At 40.6% G+C, this 10,117-nt stretch overlaps 1 protein-coding gene across 1 annotated transcript; it reads right to left on the reverse strand.

Moving 5' to 3' along the window:
* Positions 1 to 179: 179 nt before the first annotated feature.
* On the reverse strand, positions 180 to 8,329 carry atad1b (ATPase family AAA domain containing 1b). The gene is made up of 10 exons (XM_036532418.1): positions 7,953 to 8,329; positions 6,557 to 6,745; positions 6,288 to 6,386; positions 4,897 to 5,017; positions 4,550 to 4,750; positions 3,510 to 3,616; positions 3,238 to 3,327; positions 2,377 to 2,427; positions 1,754 to 1,890; positions 180 to 1,404 (listed from the first exon to the last, which is right to left on the reverse strand). The coding sequence occupies exons 2-10, from the start codon at positions 6,728 to 6,730 to the stop codon at positions 1,284 to 1,286; spliced, it is 1,101 nt and encodes a 366-aa protein (XP_036388311.1). The 5' UTR covers positions 6,731 to 6,745; positions 7,953 to 8,329; the 3' UTR covers positions 180 to 1,283.
* Between the last annotated feature and the right edge of the window lie 1,788 nt (positions 8,330 to 10,117).

Below are 10,117 nucleotides of genomic sequence, written 5' to 3' on the forward strand. Positions count from 1 at the left end.
ACACATTATACAGCACCATTCATTAAGAAAGTATTGAGATGTCAGTGTAATTAAAACATTTCAGGTTAAGCAGAATGCTCCTTTCCTTCTATATTAAAAGGGATTTAAAAAGGGATGTTTTGACTGATGTTTTATTAGAACAACAGTTCAATCCAGACAAAAACTAAAATATTAACCATTCTGACATCCAGCTATATCCCACTGAAAAGTTGTAACATTAACTCTTAATTGGCAATTTCATCATTTCCACACATTTATTTACATGTTCTGATACCATCGTTTTAAACAGGAAGAAATTGATTATAAGCAGACTGGTTCTCCTCGCATGCCCTGCTTGTAGAGTAGCAGGTTAATGGAACAGAAACCATAAAAGCAATGAATATTAGCACTAGAAGCATTTTACAGCAGCCCTGTAGCCAAGCACTGTTTCTGTTGATCTGTCGTTCACAAGGGGAATGGAGAGGTATAGACTCCAGTTTTCAGACCAGAGGTAATGAGGTACCAAGTCAGAGGGTATCCTGCGTGTAACAACATCTGCTTTTTCTCTTACAGACAACATCATGAACAATCAGGCAGCAAAGAACAGCTAATGGCATCGCTAGGTTAAACAGCATCAATAAATAATGGCTCTGCTTATCTGCATTATTATAAACTAAAAGGCAATGTCCGAGCAGAATTTCCTGATACTCCTTCAACTTTTGCATCAGTCCCCTTTCCACACCTCCCCCCTTGGCAAAAAATTAATTCATATTGTGTCAGTGTTAACTACAACTGTACTTCCTCATCTTGTGCCAGAGTCACTACACAAGCCTACTCAGTGCTTTCAGCAGCCTCCTTGAACTTCTCATTAAATTTACAACCTGCAAAAAAAAAAAAAAAAGAGTATGGGTAAGAGCCCCCCCACTGTATTGCTCTTTACTTCTGCAAGGAGATTACTTCCAACAGTGAGAGAGGCACCATGTGTACCCCTTTTTTGCACAGATATTTCATGATATCCAGCATTCTTGTACAATTTCATATGAATGGCTCAACCACAGCAGCTGCATGGTGGAACCTCTGGACCACAATGATCCTCGTGCATCTGGTGAGTTCAAAAGGAGCACCTGCTTTTTCTCCTCTTCAGATCAGAAACTGCAAGTCTGTGTTCCTGCTGCACACCTCGAAACCGAGTTTTTGTTTTGCTTTGCTTTGTTTTTTTTTTTTTTAAATGAAATTGTAAACGAAACAGAAAAAGGAAAGAACAAAAAACAGATATCCCTCAACCCTCTTCCCTGGAGGAGGACTCAGTCCAAGGCAGCGTGCACCAGAACGTTCTGTGCTCCAGCACACTTGGATTTCTTAATCTTCTGGATGGCCCGCTGCAGGTCCTGCTGCTGGATTGGCCGGATGTTGTCCTCCTCTGGGCTGGGGAGACAAAGGTGCAACACAAGGCTCCATGTTAACGATCCCCAAACACGCATCAAAGCGCCCCCCACCCACGTCCTTAGCTGTTCACCTTACAACTGCCTCTCAACGTGTATATCAAGTTTGACCGAAATTAATTTATTTATAAATGCTTGGTATGTTCATCCCCAAGTATCATTCTACTGACGAGAATCATGGCTGACTTTAGAGATCTTTTAAAACCTTCATGAAGATGGCTGCTTGGTTGCTCATCTGGCCAGGTAAACTCACTCTCCATCACCACAACCGTGTGGAGCATCGCTTTTTCCAGACCGAACCAATAATGCGCTTCTCCTGCTCTGAGGAGTACCTGATGTCAGGGTGGCTGCTGTGAACGATGTCCCGCACACAGAGCAGCGCGGCGTCCCGGCACATCTCCCTGAGGTCGCTTCCAGAGAAGCCCTCCGTCTCCCTCGCCACTTCACGCAGGTCGATGGCGGAATCCACCTGCGGCAAATGCACTCAAGTGTCACTGAATGCAAAAGCAAGTAACGCATGCTCCCGCTATATGGAATTTCGGTGCTTGCGGTGGTCTTCCACAGCAGACACCAGAATTACAGAACCTATTTGAACTCAGAAAAGTCCCTAAACAACACACAGCTTGTAAAATATCTTAAAAGTGACTGTTTGAAAATATCTTAAGGAGCTTGTAAAAGCTCCTTAACCGCTATGCTGTGTAGCACAGTGGTTAAGGAGCAGGACTCGTAACTGAAAGGTTGTCGGTTCAAGTCCCTGCTGGGGCACTGCTGCTGTACCCTTGGGCAAGGTAGTTAACCTGCAATTGCCTCAGTAAATATCCAGCTGTTTGGATAACAAAAAAAAACTAACTGCTCTAAGTCGCTCTGGATAAGAATGTCTGCTATAATGTCATGTAATAATGTATCAATGCATTACTAAAATAACTAGATTTTAGACTTGGATAGAAACACTTACATTTTCATTTTCCAGTATTAGTTTCAAGATTTCTTCCCTCTGTTTCAGATTCTGCAACAAGGAAGGGGAAAATGGTACATATTACTGTGTACTCTTGTATGCATTAAAAAAAATCCAATCAAATGTAACACTACTGCCAGTAAAAATATAACCAAAGAACAGAAATACATTTTAACTTAAGTGAATTAAAAATCTATTTAATCAAAAGGAAACTAGCTGGGTTAGTCAATATGGTATGGAAATAATTGACATCTCTGTACAATTTTGCATGGTTCTTAACTCAAATGTAAAATAAGATACAACATAGAATATAATGAACATGGATACAGAACCTACAAGTCTCCGAATCAAATTCTAAATCAGATTTTATTTCAAATTGACCCCCATGTGTTCTATGAGCAAATAATCCCTGGTAGAAGCATTTGGTTAGACAAAGCATTCAGGAATTCTGGATTTAGCACTGGAAAACCTATAGTGTATGATGTGGGTTATATACAAATCCGGTGTATTGGAAGTAATAGTTTCCTGTGTTCACTACCAATGATATGCTAACAATACCTAGCTAGGAACAGACACTGAAAACACACTTTGGCAAGTTGTCTGAACAGGATAAAAATGCCTAAAACAATGCTAACATGCCACAGTTAGGGGCAAACTAACTAATGCAGCTAGGACTAACCAGCATATTAGCAGTCTTGATCGATTTGAAAATTTGAAGGAAATAATAATTACTATTGGGAGTCCACATGTAAGGTGACATTTTAAGATCATTCAAATTCCAGTTGCTGCCCATGGGTAATTCTCTGCACTGTGAGATAAGAAGCAGAGGAGAGTGTAAGCATGTGGCAGCTTTGAACTCACAGGCTGGTTGATGTGAAACCTGGTGGGCATCCTCCTGAGAATAGCAGAGTCCAGATCCTGTGGACGGTTGGTGGCGCCCATTATAATAACCTACATGAGAGAAGATGACAAGGAAGTAGCGTTACATAATTGTGTCACATCCAGCGATAATTATAGCATCTTTCTTCATTTCAGTTGTTATGCAATTTAATGGCCCTCTCTTTGGGGGTTGCTCTGATGACAACGGTGGTAGCGCATGTTCTACTTCCTAGGCTCGCGTGTGAGGGACTTGCCTGGCAGTTGAAGTCCGTGTCCATGCCATCCCACAAGCTCATGAACTGGGCCTTCATCATAGCTGTGGCCTCATGGTCAGAGCTGGAACGGTTCCTCAGGAAAGAGTCTGCAGCACAGGGGAGAGGAACAGTTTTAGCGGCACAACAATAGGGACCATTATCACATGCTTAATTAGCTACACCGAGGATCTTGTCTGAAAAGGAGAAGTAGCCTTAAGAACATATGAGTACTGAAGCCCCTTGTAGTTAACTCTGACTTTTCACTAAGAGGCACCTGGATGTAATCTCATGTTAGGGCTTAAATGTTGCTTCTCTAGCCTGAGTGTTGTACAGGACATAACTGTTGACGGTTTTAACCCAAGTTGGTTTGAAAAGCTAACATACTGTTCTTCATGCTTCTTCTTCTGTCCAATTTTCTGTACGCACCTCCTACTACAGCTTTTCAGATGCACTTATGAAACTTGGTCAATACCTTCAGCGAGTGTAAAATTACATTGCTGTGCATTAACATTAAAAGTGGCACCATGTGGCCATGGAAAACTGCATTTTCTGCATGTTGCAGATAAGAAAACAGTATTTTTTCAAAGTTTTTCCAAAGCATGGAAATGTTTTAATGATAATTAAAATTTGAAACGGTAATACTAACCATTGGGAATTTTATCATGGTTTACCGTGAAACCGGGAACCGTTTCATCCCTATCTCCAGCAAAGCTTGAAACTGCTAGCCACTACCATACTAGGCTTTTTCAAGGTGACTTACAGTTCATCCTCAAACTGTCCCTTCTAGTTACATTTTCTTCACTATTGTGGAACACCATTGTAGGCCAAGTAAGACGAACCTGCATTGAAATCTGATCAAGTCCTTACAAGCCGTGAATCCACTTTTTCAAAAATATAAAAAAATATAAAAATCCCCTTCATTACAAAAGGTGTACTGCTCTCAATGTATTCCTGTCAGCCTGACACGTTTATACACCCAAAGGGGTTCTACTGCACTTGACGCCCTAAATTTGTTGTGGCAAGGAAAGAGGGTCGGGTACCGATCTCGTCAATGAAGATGATGGAGGGCTGCAGCTTGACGGCCAGGGAGAAGACGGCAGCCGCGAGTTTCTGCGACTCTCCGTACCACTTGTCTGTGAGGGTGGAGGGCTGTAGGTTGATGAAGCGAAAACCGGCTTCTTTGGCAGTGGCTTTGGCGATCAGGGTCTTGCCGCAGCCAGGAGGCCCATACAACAGCACACCTGTTAAATCAAGCGTAAGGCAAGAACACAGTTCAGAAAGCTACATCTTGCAGCTTAACCTACAAAGAAGCCTCTTCTCAAAAGATTCAGATACTGCATGCCTGCCAAACACTTCCAGTCACTGAGGAAGAGATCTGAAATCCCACCTTTTGGAGGCTGGAGTAGCCGGGATCCCTTAAACAGGTGTCTCTTCTGAATGGGAAGTATGACCGTGTCTTTTAGCTCTGTGATTACTTCGTCCAAGCCAGCAATGTCACTCCACGCGACCTGCAAGCACATGACCATATGAGCTGGATTAGAATGTCACACAAGGACTAATTCCTTTCTTTTTTTCCCCAATTTCTAGGAGGAAAACTACTGGTAAACCCACACTGAAAGCTGACCCCTCTTTTTAAAAAATAATTGCATAGTGTGCACAGCAGCAATGAAAAAGCAAAATTTGATCATCCTTCACAAGTTCAGCCATGCTTTCACCTCATGTTTCTGTGCTCTGCAGTGCCACACAGTGTTCACATAGAGTTCAAACAGTGCAGCGGTCATCCCTCTCAAAACATCAAGAATCCTCTCCTTGAAGGCACTAAGCATATTACCTTCTACATAATCTGCAGTAAAGGGCTCCTCTTTTCAGTCTACCATGACCTTCCATGTAGACCGTGGGCATTAACAGCAAAAGATAAACCTAAACACAATGACATCTATAGAACTGAACTAGTAATGCAGGCTTAGAGAGGACAGCCCAAAAAAGGTCTAGTTCCTTTGGGTTTATTTAAAAAAAAACATTTTAAAATACTACTAAGTAACAAACTGTATAATGATCACTTGCAACACACTGTCAAATCATTACAAGACACTTACATCAGTTTTTGTCACAACATGACAAATATATTACAAGACGTTGTGTTATGCTTCATTTAAGAACACTAATCTCTGATTTTGTATATCAACAATAACTATTTGCAAAACAGAAAGTATGTTGTGACTTGATACAACAGGACTGGAGTGAACTTGTTGAGGTCACCATTTCCGTCCCTCAGCAGTAAAGCTTGTGTCAATTTGTGTCAGCCTCTGCTTCGGGAATTGTCTCGTTATCTTTATTCAGGAGCAGATAGCAAACACTAGCTCACCTTCTCAGCATGTACAATCGGCATCATGAATACACTTAGCACTCAAATGGATGGATCTCTGGTTATTATTTATGGGTATTATTCATAACAAAGAGCTCAGCGTGAGTTTTTGAAGGTTTGTTTTTTTTCCCAGGAAAAAAAAATGTATTAGTGGAAAGTAATTTCATTTTGCTGTTTGTGACTTTACTTTAACTGCACATTGCACATTAGGCAATGATTAGGCAAAGGATTAATTTTAGTAAAACCACTTGCCCAAACTACCTTAAGATGTAGCATAATTCCAAAAACTTTGTTACGCTTATTAGTAATTATTTGAAAAAATGTTGAATTCTATGTGGGGCATATTATGAACTAACAGTGACAAGCTCTCAGAACAGGAGAATTCAAACGCAACTTGAATTAAACTCACTTACCTGCATACTTAAAGGGTCAACCAAATGAGCAGCGATGCTCATCTCATACTCAGACAGCTTGACATTCTTCACACCAATCTGCCTCATGAGCTTCTCTGCCTGCCGCACAACACCAAGGCAAAAGTCACTACAGGCAACACTTTAAGAAGTTTCAGAATTCAAATAATGGATGGACAAAAAGTATACTGAGAATGAGTACTAAAGAGAAAAACCTGAATATTGTTTTTGCTCTTGCTGACTGGCAAACTTGGACATAGTTTGCATCTCACCTGTTTCTGTGCCTCAACTTTTTGTTTCCTTGTTGGATCGATAGCATCTACCATCCAACTAATGGTAAAATAAGTCACTGCGCCAAATATTGTGAGACGGAAAAGTAAGCCTATCACTTCGTTGCGCCCCAGGGGCCGAGTAAAATTATCGGCAGGAATCTCTTTCAGCACCATGGTCTTCACCGGGATCTGATAGATAAAAAGAAAAGAATGGTTTAATTTCAACAACTCGCGCTATTCAAATTGAACACGTAGGCTCGTATATTTGCCATAACTTAATTAAGATGCTCTGTGCTGTCACGTGTATTCATTTTTATGGACCACAGGCAAAACCGAAACTTTCGGCCAAGTCCTGTAGTTCTGCAACGTTTTCAGTTTCAGTATTGTGCTTACACGTGCACACACAACTATACCCTTTCTTTATCTACATAACTGACCAATGCTAATTCAGGGGCAGGTAGGATAAAAGGAGTTATTCCCCGCTGTTTTATTTTCAAAGCATCAAACTAACATTCCTAATATGTTTACGAATTCGTTTTAGTTGGGAGGTTTATAAACGTCAACGACTTCAGCCATCAGCTTTCACTGTTAGCTGGTACCTAAGTAAAGTGGCTAACCAGCTATACAATATTCTTGAAGGTGGCAGGCACTGACACGAATCATCATCCTTACCTCAACTAACCAACGTAGCTAGTTACCTAGCAAGCCTTGTTTTAAGAACTATACAGACCTAACCAGACAACCACTCTCAGGCTGTTTGCGACCTGGTTCGCCAACGTTAGAAGGACATTTTGAATGTCATTACCGGACTAGCTAACGTGAGCTAGTTGGAAAGGTACCCTGAAACATTAGTCATTATTAGCACCGACACGAGAAGTGTGATCTAAAGCGAACGTCGTGCCACAGTGTCAAAGTAGCTAGCAAGGACTCTGTCAGTTAATCCGCCAGCTACTGTATTCAAACGGAAGGATGACAGCGTTAACTAGCCAGTTAGCTAACCACATAGGCAAGTTGTAGCAACCAAGCTAATATAGCTATTTGTTGGGAATCATATAATAGACCCGGTTGGTCAGTTCATTCGTTAGCTAATATTATCGGACCAGCAAGACAACGAGAATGGCCTCTTTTGTTTCACTGCGTTATGCCGCAGGTGTTCCGGTTACAAAACCGAAAGCGTATCTGTGACCTTCTGGCTAGTTTGTTAGCTAGGTGCTGGCTGGCCTTCTTCAAAGTAGTCGGCTAACGTTACCTTGGTAGCAAGCGTTCGAAAATAAATACAGTAGCTAGCTATCTAGAAAAGAGATTAGACACATTCATTATTTTATAGTCATATGAACAAAACATGTTAAGTATTAAACATGGCATTCAACATTAACTTCAGATGTGTGACACTCACCTCCACGCTTGCTAAATGCCTATTCGAGCCAAGATCCAGGAAGTGAAAGTCGCTAAAAGAAAATATTCTAGGTTGTCTCACTTCTTCAGTTGCCCTGGTGGAAACACCGATTATTCATAAATAGTTCCACCATGGAGGCAGGTTGCAGGTATAGTAGTGCGCCCAATCTCAAGAGTATTAAAGTAATATGATGACAGTAAAGTCATTTGACCACATCCCCCCCTCTGCCAACGTCAAATGCACGACAGCAGACAAGATTTCTTAGCACGCTGTCCATCACAAACATCAGTTTACGGTAACACTGCGTGAATCCACAGATCTGTATGTCATGTAAATAGGCTAATGTATATGAATGACTGGATCAACGTTCGTGAAATATAAAGATTAGTGGTTCTGCGCTGTGCCTGTTGTGAAGCTGATGCTCGCGAACAAACAGCGTGCTTCGGACAAACCAAACGCCCTCCAATGCCGCTGAGTGGCAGTAGGATGACGTAAACGCTCGCGAACAAAAGATCCTCGCGTGTGGCACACATTTATCTTGTACTGAACAAGAGTGGTGCATATTTTTACCGATTGAATTTCTTCTTGATGGTCGGCATTTTGCATGTGAATATCAGGGCAATTCTGGCGTGTAAAGCTTATTCCATCGTGATCTTATTATTTGCGAACGTTATGCTGTCATTTAACATACTGAATTTAGGCAAGATTCCCTTCCGATCTTCGCGTTTTTATAAATCTTTGTTTTTGAACAATCAGTCAAATTGGTTAATGGTTAATCAACTGCTCCAGTTATGCCATGTTTAGGAAGAATAGCAGTACAGTGACATCACTTGCTGAGATACATCAAATAAGCGTGACCACCACGTTGCTGCAGAGATTCACACAGAACACAAAAATAGAAATATGTAGGCAACACGCACAGATTTTACTCGTCCCCCGTGCTGTCTGCTCAAAAAGCCTTATGGTATTGTGATATGCCTCTTCTCTTGTCTTCAGCAACACTTACTTTCACACGCCTCTTTATTTAATAACGCAGTCTGTATCAGTGACATCATGCAATACTAATATTACCTTTCCCAGCGCATGCATTAATAAAATGAAATAGAACAATCAAAACTAATGTTACCTAAACAGAAACAGAACTACTGCTTCAGTGTACACAACAGTGTGCACTTTCACTTATCTGAATGATTCATCTAAGTACACGTATACTGAAAGTGGCTGTGCTAATATTAGCGCATAAATTATGAAAAGCAATTCAGCATTTCAGGGAAACTGCTAATAGCTGAAAAGGTACATTTATGAAGAGGCTGACAAAACAATAATATGAACATTGTTCATCCATGCAGAAGGTCCCATGTCATAGAAGGCTTTCTAGTTATTTTTCTTGAGAAGCAAATTATTTGACCTGCGATGTTCCAGGTAATCCCATCTCAAATATGCCAAATGCACTCTCTTGGGTGCTGAAAAACACATATTCAGCGTAATTACAAAAATAAAAATTATACTGCATGTTCTCTACATTCTCACCGACAAATATTAAATAATTAAATATTAAATTAGTGTCGGTCCCACCTCTCCTCCACTTGTATGCATGCATGCAGATACACACATACAAACACACACAGTTGAAAACAAAATAAAAAAAATGTAAATGAAACTAAAGACTCCTGTACTCATTACCATGATGTATCATTTTGAAAAAAATGCACAGTTTTTCAGTTTTTTTTTTCTCTATGATTTTTTCTTTATGATTCAGTTTATATTAGTGTTCTTTAATTTAACATATGAATTAGACCATGTATTGCATGCACTGGCAAAGTCAGTAAATCTACCTTAAATCTGTCAGTATGAATTAAGTTAAATTATACACCATGGTTCTGTAGGCCTCTTCCATACAACTACTAGTACCTTAATGGCAACCTCCTACATATTATAATTCTGTAGCCATACAGTGATTGGATTGCAGTAGCTATGAAAACAATAGGGGTGGGGTGGGGTGGGGGTGGGGGGGGGGGGTCTAGACATGTCTAGATCTTAATAGGTCAGCTGTAGAATTATCTGAGTCACACATGACTGCCTCAGACATTATACTGGGTATGCAAAAAATGCATCAGCGTTATCATTTGAATGTGGTTTAATTTCATCACATCCATAAAATAATA

Source organism: Megalops cyprinoides, chromosome 1, assembly GCF_013368585.1.
Source record: "Megalops cyprinoides isolate fMegCyp1 chromosome 1, fMegCyp1.pri, whole genome shotgun sequence".
In the NCBI taxonomy this organism is placed as follows: Eukaryota; Metazoa; Chordata; class Actinopteri; order Elopiformes; family Megalopidae; genus Megalops; species Megalops cyprinoides.

Excerpts from the sequence above, each read along its gene's own strand:
- atad1b (XM_036532418.1), bottom strand. The coding sequence starts at position 6,730 with ATGGTGCTGAAAGAGATTCCTGCCGATAATTTTACTCGGCCCCTGGGG. Across the intron at positions 3,617-4,549 it reads CATCTTCATTGACGAGATCG|ACTCTTTCCTGAGGAACCGT; the intron begins GTACCCGACCCT and ends CCTGTGCTGCAG. Across the intron at positions 1,405-1,753 it reads AGCAGCCACCCTGACATCAG|CCCAGAGGAGGACAACATCC; the intron begins GTACTCCTCAGA and ends TTGTCTCCCCAG.